The sequence below is a fragment of the Phaseolus vulgaris genome, chromosome 7 (assembly GCF_051622355.1).
Source record: "Phaseolus vulgaris cultivar YP4 chromosome 7, ASM5162235v1, whole genome shotgun sequence".
In the NCBI taxonomy this organism is placed as follows: domain Eukaryota; kingdom Viridiplantae; phylum Streptophyta; class Magnoliopsida; order Fabales; family Fabaceae; genus Phaseolus; species Phaseolus vulgaris.
Window position 1 is genome coordinate 3,869,567 of NC_143504.1, and position 15,971 is coordinate 3,885,537.

The 15,971-nt window shown below is 32.2% G+C and overlaps 3 protein-coding genes across 7 annotated transcripts; 2 read left to right on the forward strand and 1 right to left on the reverse strand.

The window, feature by feature from the left end:
* Nucleotides 1–219: 219 nt before the first annotated feature.
* LOC137827973 (uncharacterized) lies at nucleotides 220–990 on the reverse strand. Of its 2 annotated transcripts, none has more exons than XM_090304960.1 (2): nucleotides 864–990; nucleotides 220–752 (listed from the first exon to the last, which is right to left on the reverse strand). In XM_090304960.1, the coding sequence occupies exons 1-2, from the start codon at nucleotides 905–907 to the stop codon at nucleotides 488–490; spliced, it is 309 nt and encodes a 102-aa protein (XP_090161086.1). In that variant the 5' UTR covers nucleotides 908–990; the 3' UTR covers nucleotides 220–487. The 2 variants fall into 2 exon arrangements, with proteins under 2 accessions (XP_090161086.1, XP_090161085.1); XM_090304959.1 differs by having other exon boundaries at nucleotides 220–764; nucleotides 864–982.
* A 4,808-nt stretch (nucleotides 991–5,798) lies between these two features.
* On the forward strand, nucleotides 5,799–8,888 carry LOC137828888 (putative prolyl 4-hydroxylase 9). Its single transcript, XM_090304961.1, is given in 8 exon segments — nucleotides 5,799–6,156; nucleotides 6,159–6,175; nucleotides 6,793–6,950; nucleotides 7,527–7,629; nucleotides 7,723–7,818; nucleotides 8,057–8,122; nucleotides 8,217–8,336; nucleotides 8,530–8,888. Coding segments are annotated over 8 exon segments (900 nt in total). The 5' UTR covers nucleotides 5,799–5,897; the 3' UTR covers nucleotides 8,611–8,888.
* Nucleotides 8,889–10,215: 1,327 nt separating this feature from the next.
* On the forward strand, nucleotides 10,216–15,466 carry FAR1 (FRS (FAR1 Related Sequences) transcription factor family). Of its 4 annotated transcripts, none has more exons than XM_068634623.1 (8): nucleotides 10,216–10,571; nucleotides 11,625–13,768; nucleotides 13,859–13,915; nucleotides 14,087–14,155; nucleotides 14,244–14,315; nucleotides 14,415–14,483; nucleotides 14,579–14,629; nucleotides 14,738–15,466. In XM_068634623.1, exons 2-8 carry the CDS (start codon nucleotides 11,705–11,707, stop codon nucleotides 14,783–14,785), a joined length of 2,430 nt encoding a protein of 809 aa, XP_068490724.1. In that variant the 5' UTR covers nucleotides 10,216–10,571; nucleotides 11,625–11,704; the 3' UTR covers nucleotides 14,786–15,466. The 4 variants fall into 4 exon arrangements, with proteins under 4 accessions (XP_068490724.1, XP_068490726.1, XP_068490725.1 ...); XM_068634625.1 differs by having other exon boundaries at nucleotides 10,265–10,571; nucleotides 14,247–14,315; XM_068634624.1 differs by having other exon boundaries at nucleotides 10,412–10,888.
* Nucleotides 15,467–15,971: the final 505 nt, after the last annotated feature.

The window sequence follows — 15,971 nt, forward strand, 5'->3', positions numbered from 1 at the left end:
GATTCCTTCAGGACAACATCAAACACTGTGCAACTTGTTTTATAACACGAAAGTTGGTGATGTAAAATGAAAATTAGAATCATATCTAGATGCCATGATGAACTTTTCGTGATTAATATTGCCTCCTTTATCAAGTGCTCACACAACTATGTGCAGTGTACGTACTCCGTAACTGTACCACTACCAACACAAAAAACAAAAACAAAAAAGGTAAGAGACTTTTACAAACTTCTGATACATATAGTTTCATAAACTTGTCATGATACATATAATCATTATGCATGGTTATGAAGTGAAGAAGCCACAGCTACTTACTTCTTACACGACCGTGTTGCCCTAGTTGCAACCTCAACCACGATAAATTATTGCACGCTGTTATTCTGAGTAATCTATGTATAATATTCTTATGTTTTCTGGTTTTTGGAAAAGGGTTACAATGTGTGACACGACTACATGGTTTCAGATTGTAGAATGTTGTCGTGGGACACTAGGTTTGGTGTCTGGGGATGTCAACACCATCAACGTTTCTGAACCAAAAAGTCTGGTTTAAACGAGCTGCATCCTCTGGAACATCATCCATCACCCACTCATGTCCTTTTGGGAAGTAAATTCCTGTGCGTGGGTGAGGAACCCACCAAGATGAATCCTCTATCCTCCCACCACTCTTTGAAACTTCTCCAGACCTTTCTGCAGCAGCAGCTTGAGCAGTGCCAGAGAATTTGCTCACTCCACTCTTTGCTCTCTTAGCTCCCCTGCAGTTAAAGCTTTGATCTTTCAAGTTCTCCACGAAATCAAATAAAAGAAAAATCTGAAAATATCCTCTCCATGCAAAACCAGACAAAAAGACTTTGGTAATAACTTACCCCAGAAGCAACAAGTTCGATTTGGTGATGCCTCCTCTTACCATTAGCTGCAAGAAACGGAACAAATGAAGTGTGAATTATTGTAGTACTGTGTCGTACAACAAAATATCTCAAGACACGAACGTTTAGGCTTTTCGAAGTTTGAAGAGCATATGAGGATATTTATAGTGATAATAATAGTGTATGCAAAGGATCAAATTTTCTAACTCAGACTTTATTTACTTAGAATATTTTTATTGGTATAATATACTTTCATCTAGTCTTTTCGAATTCTTTATTAATAGATATTGTTAGATCATGGGTCTTGTCCGATAGTTGGTCATTTAAGATTGTTTCCTGACTTATATATCTAACGTTATGAAGAAGCACAAATCAAATGACTCATCAATTAGTCTTAAACACTCAATTAAGACAAAATCATGACTAAAGGTGAAGAGGTTACAATTCAGTCTATATATATCAGATTATGCTCTACAGAAAGGCATATAATATATTACACGGGAAGTACTCTCAACTCTTATTTTATACTATATTTATTATATTTTATGCTCTTATGTTCTGATTTGAGTGTCAGAGTATCATCGTAGGAGGATTCCTTCATTCCCAAAAAGTTGAATTACTAGAGCTTGAAAGGAGATCACTAGAGCTTGAAGGGAGACCAGCTCAACCAAATTCCGACCGAGCTCAAGTTAGAAAGGTATAACATGAGAGTTTTTAAATCCATTTGAAGAATAAGTTCCATTGCACGTGTGAGGAAAGAAAGGAGAGATTTGAGATGTGAAAGGGTAAAAGGTTTGTTTGTGTATAATTGTGGTGTGGAAATGAATCTGCGGTTATAAAACCTTGCTTTGGATACAAAACGTTTCTAGAAATGAGAGGGAGTTATAAAGTTGTGGAAATTTGAGTTGCAATAATTTGATATGTATCTGTGGTATCTGTAGGACGATATGGAGTAGTGGCAATGTACCTGAAAAGGTTTATTTGACATTTAATTATTGTTCCATTGATCGATTGTGGAAGGGTCCGTTCTATCTCGTGTGTACCCCGTGTGAGAATAAATGCTATGATGAAGTCTCGTGTTTTGTTCTTCTTTTTTAAGACACCAATTTAACACCATTAACTTATGCGCGTAGCTTAAAAGACTTCTGCCACTTATAAAAGTGAAATACACACAAGTGGGTCGCTGCATTTTTAGAATGCAGATTTACTATATGGAACTGCTCCCTTTTTTTTTCAAATAACTTAAAAAACATCTCATTCTTCAATTTTTTTTTTTAAATATATTCTTCGTCCATTATTATAACATGAAATTATTTTCATTATTAAGAAGTAAAATCAAATTAATTTATAAAATTAACTTAAAATGTAAGGTTTATATTCACTTATATAATATGAAATGTTTTAATATTTATTCGGTGTAAGATCATTAATACCTAGTCCAAATTTTAGATCTCCTTTATATTTGTAATAAGAAAAAATTATCAGAATGAATCATTGTCCTATTTACTTACCTAACAAATAAATTTTCAGTGTAAATTAGAATGTTAAAATATTTCATCTTAACTTATAATTAAGATGAATTACACTCGTTTGTTAAGTTAAATAAAGAACGAATAAAGTCTCATTTTATTAGTTAATGAAATTTCTTCGGCATACATATATATATATATAAAGTTTAAATTAGAAATAAGAATCAATTTCCTTACCAGAAAAAAATATTTAACTCTTATTTTTTTTTTTACTTTTACTTTTTCCTTAAAAACAAAATATCATATGTAATAGTGGTCAAATGAGAAGTGAAATTAATGGATGAAGAGGGGTTATTGACTATGACGCGATCATGATTAACAGTTTCTTGAAGGATATATTGTTTACAAAAAAATCTATATATACTTTTGTGCTTTAACTTGCCAGTTAACAATCTCATGAGTATAAACTTTACCAAAATAAATAAAAAGCCTACAAGAATAAAACATCACATATATTCACGTACATGCACCTGAAATTTTACCAAAATAGTTCACTTTATTTTGAGATTTATGTAAATGCAGAAAAAATTATAGGAATAGAAATTTCTTAGTCAAAGTTGTTAAATACATTAATTTGTTCACTTTTTTTTGTTATTTTTAATTAAAATTGTCAATCAGATATACCCAGATTGCATGTCTTATGAGTCTCAATAATCTCTCATTACTTTTCCAAACATATTTAGTAACATGTTTCTAATAGGAACATATTCACGAGAAGATATGAGATACCATAAAATTCTAATAAGATGATTCCTGAAAATACAACCAATTTTTAAAGTACATTTGTAGATAATTTCTATTAAAAAAGTATTCATTTGTAGATCTCAAATATAAATACATTTAATTATTTTTTATTTTATTTAATGAAATTATACTTTAAATTATATTATATACCATTATTGATAAATATTTATTTTCTTAAATTAAAGATAAAAAAAGATATTTACGGTTATAGTATGCTATGAATTAAAAAAACATACTAATGTTATTATTAATAATAATAAATAATAAAACTCTTCAGGTTTTGTGGCAAGAATTATATTTAATAAATAATTTACAATTATAAACATAAAACTTTAACGTTACAAGAAATCTGGTTTCTGTAAAGGTTATTTAAGTTCTTTACTCCTGCAAATGTTATTGACTCTTTTATTATATAAAAATTTGTGCTCAATCAAGTTTAGGGTTTAATTTTTTTTTCGGGCGGGGTAACTTACTTTATTGTTCACTATTCATTAAGTGGAATTTGTGCAGTGATGTTTAATTGATGTAAAATAGAAAACATTTTGTTTACTAGCAATTTACAAGATACTGATTAAATAAAGAGTATTCAATATAACATATTAAATAATTTTATTCATTTAAAATATAAGTATTAAATATGTGTTTCCTTAAGTCTTATGTTATTTTATATTAATACTCTATTTATATCCAAATACAAATTTAAATATAAACAAATTTCAACTACTTAGAAAATATTTTATTCTTTAAATTTAATCATCATGTTAATATTTTCAAAACAAATTTAAGTAGTGAATTTTTTTACAAGTTTAAAGATTTTATTACATTAGAACTAAATTCTTTTACATGTAATTTTTACTCATATATATATATATAACTAAATTTTAATTAAAACCAATATATAATTTTTTTTTGGATTGAACAATAATTGAATACAACAATTGTAACATGAGTAATGCCACCATGTAAGACCCAATTGAAATACTTACAAATCCACTCTCTAAAAATGCAAAACAATTTATGATAGTTGAAATATATTGTGTGATATATCATAACCTTTATTAGCATGTGCTTGCTACTACAATTAATTAAAATATTAGAGAGAAATTATCTTTGAAAATAAATGGGCACACCTAAGCACTTTTAGAACAATGGCAAACCTAAAGAAATATAAAAATGGGTGTGTGTTGTTGAATGTGTATTGCTTAGGAGATAAAAGTCTATTAAATAGAGATGCTGAAACATTGTGAGTTTCAATATAAGTTTGAAAATAAATGGGCATACCTAAGCACTTTCAGAACAATGGCAAAGCTAAAGAAATATAGATGTGAGCGTGAGTTGTTGAATGTGTATTGCATAGGAGATATAAGTCTATTAAATAAAGATGCTGAAACATTGTGAGTTTCAATATAAGTTTGAATCCACCAACACCAATGAATGTAAGTTTGAATTCAAATTTCATTGCGAGAAAGAATCTCTGTGACCATTGTAATTATTGTACCCATACCAAAGTGAGAATAAGTTTTTTGGATACACCCTAAACTCTAAATCCCAAATCCTAAATCTCATATCCTAAACTCTAAATTCCAAATCCTAAATCTCATATCCTAAACTCTAAATCCTAAACCATAAAAGTATTTGGATACACGAATATGTGATTTAATCTTAAATATTCATTTATAAGACATGGAATTTATTTAGTTAATTTTTTTTACTTAAGTGATTTATATTTAGTTTATTTAGTGACATTTCTCTGGGTTTTAAAGAGTTTGATGTGATTCCCATTGATTGTTAATGGGGTTGTTTTCAATCATAAGGGAGTTTAATTCTAATTATGGAGTGTTATTGATACTTAAATTGTTGAAAAGTGTGCTTTAACGTGTTTGAATTGAAATTGGTTGGGATAAGGTTTTCATTGGTTTGATACATCATTTTTTTTGTTGGAATTATCAAATTTAGTAATTAATACTAGTTTTGAATTTGGATGTGTTATTGCGAAATACATCGAAGTGTTTTGATTCTAGATTAAAAAAAAAAAAAAAACTTATAATCACGCCTAGTAAAAGTAATAGGAAAAATATAATTTGATACCAGTTGGTAATCAGTTATAAATAATTTTTTGATAAAATAAATAACGAGAAAGGATTATGAATGCAGATAAATTATCAATATATTTTTAATTATAAATTTTTTGAAGTTGTGGAATTTTTTTAAATTCAATATATCATAATCCAATATAATAATAACTGGGAAAGGAGTAGTTATTTAAGTTGGTGAATTTGTAAATGCATTTACCAAAGATTTTGGCTTTTAAGAGGAATGAAAACGCTAAAATTAATATTTGGCATGTGATTCACATAAAATTCTAGTAATTACTTTTAAAAATGAAACTCAAATAGTTTTTTATTTTGTACACTTTTTTAATTTCTTTATAAGCGTCCTTAATTTTTGTTGTCTTAAATTTAATAAAATAGTTATAAAATGTACTATTTTGTCTTTATTATTACTTATTGCATCATGATAAATAAATATATGTAAATTAATAAAAAAATGAGTAAAGAATAAAAGTATAAACAAAGAAACAATAATTAATTTATTTGAAATTCTAAAATAACACATAAAAGCTCCCGCCATAGTTGCTTTTGGTGACAGGTTTCAATAGCGGTAGTTGCAGAATCGCTTGAGGAGAAAAAGCACAGAGAAAAAGGAGAAGAAGAAGAAGCTTGCATCGTTTATTTTTTATTTTTTGCCGTAACGAGAAACAATGAAAGGCATAGTGAAGAGCTCCAAACTGAAGTTCGGCATACCCGCATTTTTCTTCCTTTGCTCCCTTTTCTTCTTTGTATCTCCTCTCCCCTTTTAGATTTCTATATTGCTTCATTTCTTGGGTTCTTGTGCTTTCATTAATCACTAGCAACAATTTCAGGATTTGGATGATGTGGGATCGAAGTCAAGAATACTCCAAGAATCGGAGAAGAAAGTATATGAACCTGTTGAACATGGTGAATCCGGGGAATCCTTTTTTATTCAATCCCATTTCAGGTGAATTCCCTTCGTTTTCTTTCCTCTGGGGTTGGATCAGTGGATTTTGGTTGGGTCGCAATTTGATGTATATTATCTGATGCACTTACCTGATTAAGGTTTTGATTATAGTACAAGAATACTGTTTGACTTTAACTAATGCATGTTGTTTCATAATTAATATTTTTTAATGAAATAAATTTGGTCATTAATTACTGATGTTTTTGGGTTATCATTAGTATCCTCTGTTTGTCAATTTTCTTGCACTATCATTAACAATTTAACAGTAACTCATCGGTTGTTGGAGGCACTTTTTTGGGAAAGGTTTTGTTAAAATCTCTTGTGAAAATAGGAAGATATGTTAACTTGTCGGACATTGGATCTATGAGTTTGCAAATGTGAAGATATATTGGCTTTATGGAATAGGATTTGCAATTGCTGGGTTGTACCTGGCGTTAGTAAAGGCCATTGAAGGTTGATACATTATTAATTAACTCATCTTGCATTGGTTTAAAAGTGAATGGCATCTGTTTGAAATAAAGACCCCAAATAGAAAGTGCTGTTTTATATAGTTTGTACTCAATGCTACTTATGATCGTCACTTCATTTGTTTCAGTGTGATCCCGTTCTTTTTGCAGATTTTAAGTTGGAGACCACGGGCTGTTTACTTTCCAAACTTCACAAGTGTGGAAGCATGTCAGCAAATAATTGAAATGGCAAGGCCAAAACTTGAACCATCAAAACTGGCTTTGCGGAAAGGAGAAACTGCTGAGAGCACAAAAGACACTAGAACAAGGTACTATTTTGAGCAAACCCTTTTGCTATCATCTATTGTAATATATGTGGTGTAACTTGTTGGACCTCTCACAGAGAGAAAGGTTTATGTGGATACATGGATAGATACGTAGATCGGACAAGATATTCCGATATAAATTAACAGGATATGATACCTACATAGAATACATATTTAAGCTTGTATAAAAATCCATAAAACATACTATATATAAGTGTATTGTGTAAATTCAAATTAAAGACATTGCTTTTAAACATTACTGAAATAAAAATTATAAATTGTTTTTTTTTTATATTATTTTCTTATGCAACAATACTATATCTCATTATTATTTTTAAAATAACTTCACAAAGAGATCAATTTCCCTCTTAAAGATACAATGTTTCTATCTTTCTACATTATACATACTTAAATCTTTCTCTTAGTTTTATTGTAGATAAATGTTTTGGAAGCTACTTAACTCAATTTTTGGTAAATAGTTTCTGATGTTGAAAGTTAAAATTGTTACATATTAGAGCAGATAAAGATGATGGTGAGACATTTGTGTTGCTGATATATGCTAACTTTCGCTGGCAACAGTTCAGGCACATTTATCAGTGCATCAGGAGACAAATCTGGCATCTTAGACATGTTAGAGAGGAAAATTGCTAAAGTTACAATGATTCCAAGGAGCCATGGAGAAGTATGTCTCTTTCCTAATTATTTTTTCTGACCTTCCACCGCAGTGTAAGTGTTCATGTATGAATAAAGCTGGAATGCTGTAACAATTTTGCAGAAATTCAATATATTGAAGTATGAGGTTGGCCAGAAATACGATTCTCATTATGATGCGTTCAACCCAGATGAATACGGCACTGTTAATAGCCAAAGGGTATATTAAGTTCTTAAGTAGTGCAACTTGTCAAACACTTCGTATATTTTCATAGGAATATGCAAGTATAAATTGATCACGCCATTTCAGCAATTCCTTTGCATGCAGGATCTCTCTATGATGAGTTTTCATTCTATATGGATAACATTTGGCGGAAATTTTGGAACTTGCTCAGCAATTTTCATTCTATATGAGTTTTATTCTTTTCTGACTGTGCCTTTGCTGGTTTATCGTGCAGATTGCTTCCTTTCTGTTATACCTATCAAATGTTGAAGCAGGAGGAGAAACAATGTTCCCTTTTGAGGTAGATTAGGAAATCAATAGCTGTCATTCTCTCTGATACATTACACTGTGAAATCTTGATGAGTAAGCAGTCATTTAAGTATTCAAATTTGCAGGGTGGTTTGCATATTGATACGGATTATGATTACCGAAAATGCATTGGTTTGAAGGTGAAGCCACGGCAGGGCGATGGACTTTTATTTTATTCACTGTTACCAAACGGGAATATTGATAAGGTAATCTTTCATTTTCAGATATATGAATATAATTGCCGTTACTTTTACAGTACGCATGGACAGAAATTTTCATTAAGCAAAAGGGAAATAAAATACATGCAAAATCATAGAAATACAGTGATATTCAGAACTTTGAGCAAAGTGGTCATTTTGTTTGTCAACCCACTTCTGTTTTTTTTGAATATTTCTGCAGACTTCTCTTCATGGAAGTTGTCCAGTGATTAAGGGAGAGAAATGGGTGGCAACAAAGTGGATTGATGATAAAGAGCAATAGTACTAATTGATTTTCTTTCTAAGGAGTCTACAATTATGTGTGGTCATGCATGCTTATCAATCATATGCAGAAATGTTGACATTTCGGTGCTACCAAGTTTTCAATGTTATGGATAAATGGCACTAACTCATGCGAGCAAATGAGTAAGCTCGTGAAATGTTTGGATGTTTACGGTGGTCCAAATTAGTTGGTTATGAACTGACATTTATATATAAATATATTTATGAAAAGATTGTAAATATGATTTCTCAACAATCAATGTTTTCTTCCCTGTTCAATGAATATTTTGTATCTTCAAAATTTGTATGTATTGAGATTCATATCTTCTAAATTTATTCAATGTTTTATTTTAATATTTAATGAATATTATAAATTTTCAGAAAACAAATTCAAACCAGTTGACCAGTTGAAAAACATTTGTTTTTGGATTAGTTAACATTTCTTAAGGCAAAAATTAATCACACAAAAATTAAAAACGAAACTATTTAGATACTTAGGTTCGTCTTGCATAACTTGCAGTTTACGTGGACCAACAATCAGTGGAACAGATTGGTTCGCTGACTAACATAAATAAAAAATAATTATTTTATATTTTTAAAAAAATATATCTCATTCACTTCTAGTTTTAAGTAAAGTCTTATATTTAAAATTTGTTAATAAAAAATTAATATAAAGAAGAGATTTCAATAAGATACTCTTTAAAAAATTAGTCATCTTTATTAAAATATTTATAGCAAAACGTTATTTTTAGTCAAACTTTGTAACAATCTCATACTTGAATTCAAATTTTTATCTTAATTGAATGAATTGAAACATGAATACAATTTTAATTTTTCAATAGAAGAAATAAGTTTTTTTTATAATTAATGAAAAATTATTTTATTTTTTAAATATTTTCCTTATGCAGACTGACCCACATACTACCTCTTATGCGGAACATGTTAGTGAAATGAGTCTGCATTCTTTGCAAGGTGGGCCAACCCGGCTCGCATTTTGCAAGCCTATGCGTGGCGATGCAACCCGCATTGCCATTCCTACTTAAGGTCGTAAGTTTTCAACATGACTTCATCAAACACCAAATTTGGATCCTTGAGATGTCCAACAATGTGTTATAAAAATAATACTCTGAGGTCATTTATCTAATAATAATAATTTTTTTAATACACACACAAAATGTATTCAAAATTTAAATTTTAAAAAAATCATTAATTTTTTTAAACAAATTTCTTATGCAGGATGACTCAGACATCCGTTTCTATGAACCAACTCTTATACGAGACAAACTAATATGATCCCCATTTTGTATGTCAAATACGAAAAAAATCAATATGAAGCAGACCAACCGCATTGTCATCCCTAACAAAATTTACTTATTAGTTTCTAATAATTGAAATAATTTTTTTCCTCAATTTGAAAAAAAATTATGTTCATTTTCAATAAAAAAATTATAAATTTGATTTTAGTTTAAAATGAATACTCTTGTCATCTTTCCTCTTCATTGTTGTTCACCAAATATTCATATATATTTATGAATATAAATAAATCATTTTTAATTAGTTTAGTTTTAATTAATAGAGATAAATGAAAGAGAGTGGAGCGAGAACAGAAGGGAGTGAGCTAAACGCAATGTCGTGCAGAGTGGGGAGGAAAATTTGTACAGATAAACATGAAGAGAACGAGCATGTGTCACGCGCTACGCCGTCGTATTGAGGAGAAAGGGAGAGTGAGGGACGCGCGTGGACAAGGAAGACAAAACAATAGAAAAAAGAAATAAGAAAAAGAGAAAGTGGCAATAAGACGCGCCCTGAGTGCAGAGTGAGAGACGAGCGAGTGAACCAAGCGAGTTGAGTTGCTCTCCGATCCCATCCATAATTCAACTGTTTTCCCCCAAATTTCAAAACCCTAGCTTTCCCACTCGCGCTTTTCCCCACTCGCGCCTCGTGATCTCCCGCCCTTTTAAGGTTTTTCGCTTCTCCCTCTTCCCTTCTGCTCCCCCCTTCCCCCTTTCAATTTTCTGTGATTTTTTTCTACCAAAGAAATATTTTTTATGTTCTGTCTATGCTCACGAACTGAACCTACTTGCTCAAACACCATGTGGGTTTTCTAATTCCATTCACTTCACGCACATTTCTCACGTAAAAGTTCTAATTCACTGAAAAAAATGTATACTTGTAGTCTAAGAAAAGTAGCGCCATTTTAGTTGGAACCCAGACCTACAAGCTTCGGTAAAATGTGATTATGAATGAAGAGCTGGAAGCTGCTCTTTGCTCTCTCAGCTGTAACTATCAAACTCTACTCACTCAATGCTTCGTTTGTTTTATGTCGAATGATCATTCTGTGCTCACTGATAAACAAGTTTTTGAGTTTAGCTACAGCAGCAGTAGCTTGCTTAGCTTCTTCTTTTATCTATTTCCATACGGCAACATGCTTTCTTTGAATTTAGTGTTACTGTTGCTGTCTTTTGGATTATTCGTTTATTTGTGATTTTCTTGCGTGGTTGTTTTGTTTCAATTCTTGTTCTCTGGTGCCAATGGGTTTGGATTTAATAGAATGGACTAGGCTCCCTGCGTGATTAACAATGTTTGAATTTCTACTGAAAGGGTTGTTCACACTTAGTGTTTCGTAATATCTAAAATAGTAATGTTTCTGAAGGAGGATACAAAATGCTTGTGGGAAACCAAAAAACAATTCTTGTTCTGATTTTTAACAATTCTTGTTCTGATTTTTAACACTTCTTGGTCTGGGTGCCTGATTTGGAAGCATCTAGAACCTTTGTATTTTCTTACTTGTCTAAAGTCAATTTTTGTTTTATAACGTCAGTCCTTGAATTTGGGGCTGGCTAACTTTATCCGAGTTAGCTTAAGTTACCTAAGTTACCTTACGATTTCACCTGACATTGTTAAATAGCAAGGTGTGCATCCCCTACCCTGTCAAGAATCACTGTAAATATAATATTTGGATGGCTACATTTTGCTGTTGTACTGATTAGAAACTTCCTTATTTGTATTTTTCAGAGACAGGTAGCATCCAAAGTGCAATTTATACTGTAGCAGGTATTCAGGAAGCAGTGCATGCTAGTGCCGTGAGTCAAAATATGGGTGATGCACTAAATGAAGTGCAGCACAGGGGTGGTGTACCTGCTACTTCTCCCAAGAGGGACATTGCATTGTTTGAAGGAGACAAGGATTTTGAGCCGCACAATGGCATTGAATTTGAATCCCATGAAGCAGCATATTTATTTTATCAGGAATATGCCAAATCTATGGGATTCACTACTTCAATAAAAAATAGCAGGCGCTCAAAGAAAACGAAAGAATTTATTGATGCCAAATTTGCATGCTCTAGGTATGGTGTTACGCCTGAGACTGACAGTGGGAGCAGTCGAAGACCAAGTGTAAAGAAAACAGATTGCAAAGCTTGCATGCACGTGAAGAGGAAGGCAGATGGAAAGTGGATCATTCATGAATTTATAAAGGAACATAATCATGAACTTTTACCAGCTTTGGCATATCATTTTCGGATTCATAGAAATGTGAAATTAGCTGAAAAGAATAATATTGATATTTTGCATGCTGTTAGTGAACGCACCAGAAAGATGTATGTTGAAATGTCAAGGCAATCTGGAGGCTGTCAGAACATCGGGTCTTTCTTAAGCGATATAAATTATCAGTTTGACAGAGGCCAGTATTTGGCTTTGGAAGAAGGAGATGCCCAAATTATGCTTGAGTATTTTAAGCATGTACAAAAGGAGAGTCCCAACTTCTTCTATTCTATAGATTTAAATGAAGAGCAGCGCTTAAGAAATCTATTTTGGATTGATGCAAAAAGTATCAATGATTATCTCAGCTTTAATGATGTAGTTTCATTTGATACCACTTACATAAAAAGCAATGACAAGTTGCCGTTTGCACCTTTCGTCGGAGTGAACCACCACTCTCAACCTATATTGCTTGGATGTGCATTGGTTGCAGATGAGACTAAGCCAACATTTGTTTGGTTAATGAAGACATGGCTTAGAGCTATGGGTGGGAAAGCTCCCAAGGTTATAATTACTGATCAAGACAAAGCCTTGAAGGCAGCAATTGAAGAAGTATTTCCGAATGTACGTCATTGTTTTTCTCTTTGCCACATACTAGAGAGGATACCAGAAAATCTCTCTTTTGTGATCAAACAGCACAACAACTTCTTACCAAAATTTAACAAGTGCATTTTTAAATCATGGACAGATGAACAGTTTGACATGAGATGGTGGAAAATGGTCAGTATATGTGAACTCCAAGATGATATATGGTTTCAGTCATTGTATGAGGACCGGAAAAAGTGGGTGCCAACTTACATGGGGGATGCCTTTTTAGCTGGAATGTCTACACCTCAGCGCTCTGAAAGTACGAGCTCTTTCTTTGACAAGTATATTCATAAGAAAATTACCCTTAAAGAGTTTGTAAAACAATATGGGACAATTCTTCAGAATAGGTATGATGAGGAAGCCATTGCGGATTTTGAATCATTGCACAAACAGCCAGCACTTAAATCTCCTTCACCTTGGGAAAAGCAAATGTCAACGGTTTACACACATGCAATATTTAAGAAATTTCAAGTTGAAGTTTTGGGTGTAGCTGGCTGTCAATCTAGGATAGAGGATGGAGATGGAACGGTTGCAAAGTTCATAGTTCAAGATTATGAGAAGGATGAAGAGTTTTTGGTAACTTGGAATGAAATGAGCTCAGAGGTCTCTTGCTTTTGTCGATTGTTTGAATATAAAGGTTTCCTTTGCAGGCATGCTTTGAGTGTTCTCCAACGTTGTGGTTGTTCGAGTGTTCCATCTCATTATATCTTGAAGAGGTGGACGAAAGATGCCAAAATTAAGGAATCAATGGCAGATAGGACAAGAAGGATACAAACTAGGGTGCAACGTTATAATGACTTGTGTAAACGAGCTATCGATTTAAGTGAAGAAGGATCATTATCTGAAGAGAATTACAGTGTTGTTTTTCGTGCACTTGTTGATGCCTTGAAGAATTGTGTACTCGTGAATAATTCTAATAACAGCGGTGCAGAAACTAGCAATAATGCCTATGGCTTTCGTGAAGCAGAAGAAAATCAGGTTCCTCTCGCTTTGAAACCAAATAAAAAGAGGAACGCAGCTAGGAAAAGAAAGGTCCGTGCTGTTTTTTGTGTTTGATCTGCATAAATTTTATTTTGGGCTTTTATGAAGATCAGGAAATTGATATTAAAATCTCTTTTATAGGCACAATTAGAGCAAGATGTTATACTTGTTAATGCTCAAGATAGCCTGCAGCAAATGGTTTGTGTTACCTATCTTTCAATCCTGATGTATTTTAGTTTTTACAAATCCAGAGTGCATTTGATACGTTGAAAATTGCATCACAATTTTCATGAATATCTACTGCGCTATGTCAAGACTGGAAAGTTCTAGAGCCTATGCTTCTTGTAACTCGTGCTTCCATTCTTTTAGGATAATCTTAGCTCGGATGCAATGACCCTTAATGGATATTATGGTACCCAGCAGAATGTGCAAGGACTGGTATTTTATACTTTTTGGTGAATAAATGCTTATATATGTCCTGTATTTTAAGAGTCAATGCGATGATTAATAATTTTGGTTTTTGTAGCAGGTACAATTGAACTTGATGGAGCCTCCTCATGATGGTTACTATGTTAATCAACAGGGCATGCAAGGCCTGGTAAATTGGTCTAATGATGATTATAATTAGCAAATATGAGTTTGTCATATAATTGTATTGAAACAGAAGAATTATAAATTGATATTCGTATCTTCGTAGGGTCCTTTGAATTCCATGGCTCCAAGCCATGATGGGTTTTTTGGCACACAGCAAAGCATTCATGGGCTGGTAGAGTACTTTATTTAAATGCAATGTTGGGAAGTCAGATTACTTTATTAACTTCAACGTGATCAAAGTTGGCTAATTTTTGTTGGATCATGTAGGGAGGGCAATTGGAATTTCGTCCAGCAACTACTTTTGGATATAGCCTTCAGGTTTGCGTACGAAATAGGCCATATACATACACCACTACCGCCATATTCTTGGAATAAAAGAATTTATGCTTGGTGCTCACTGTCTTTATCACATAACCTTGATTGCAGGATGAACCTGATCCCCAGTTTCATGGCAACAGTTCAAGAAATACTTAGAATTTTTCTCTTCTCTGAGATGATAGTTTCCTTAAAGGCCATCAAGTTTCTATGTGGTGACTGAAAAGACGATTCAAGGAACATGGGCACTTCATTATCTTGACACACCAGTCCATACATAGTTTCTTTAACTAAATTTACAACTGAAGTTTTGTTTACCTCACATCTGGACAACATTTCACCATCCTGTATTGTACATGGAAGTTGCCCACTATGTTAGGTATATGAGCTCCAAATTCTGTCTCCACTTGCTTTGCCTTCACTGTAGTGGACACCTTACAATGAACATATGAATGAGTAAAAAATTTTTTGCTTTCTGCGTATCTTTTGTTTCTGGTGGCACAAAAGAGGGGAATCAACTGTTCTCAAATTGGAGTAAGAGGATGTCACGAAATCCTGTGCTAGTATACTGAGAAAGAATATATTCAGTTTCACCCGTGAGATGCAGAAGTTGTTTTTGGCTACTGATAGGAACAAATACAAGCACACTATTTTTCATGATAACCACGAGGTGTCCATTAGAACGATTTGTATAATGAGGTATATATTTATGTAGTGAAAGAGATGGAGTGAACTTTTATATCATAGCTTACTACTACTACAAGATCCTTTTCTGAAGATCGTTCTAACTGTTGTACTATTGATGTTGTATTTAGAGTGAATGGGATGTTAGCGTTAAAAGTTTCTGCATTCCCCATCCCCTCTTTTTAACCCTCTGAGAGAAAAGCTTTACGAGTTCCCTGTTGTATGTAGTAGAACGATTTTGTTATTTCTGCATTCTGCATCCATATTGGAACCATCTTAATACAATTCAAGTGATTCATTCTAAGGGAATTTCTTCCTCCACCTCTATAGTCACCTTCATATTTTGGTGAAAACTGAGATTTATCCTTAATGAAATTAAAATGATTAAAGAAAATATTTTTAATAGATAGTTAGGGAAAAATAGATGTTAATATAATATAATTTTTTTATAAAATATGTATCCTAAATAAATTAAAAAATTGAAGAAACAAATAATAAAATTGAAAGGTTGCACCTAACCAATTATTGTTCAAACCATTAATAAAAAAACTATTGTTCAAGCAAATATTTATGTGGGACAGCATCTATAGATAGTTGAGTAATACTGGTCTATATTTCTTTTAAAATCACCAACTATTGCAGGAAGTGGCCATGGATTTAT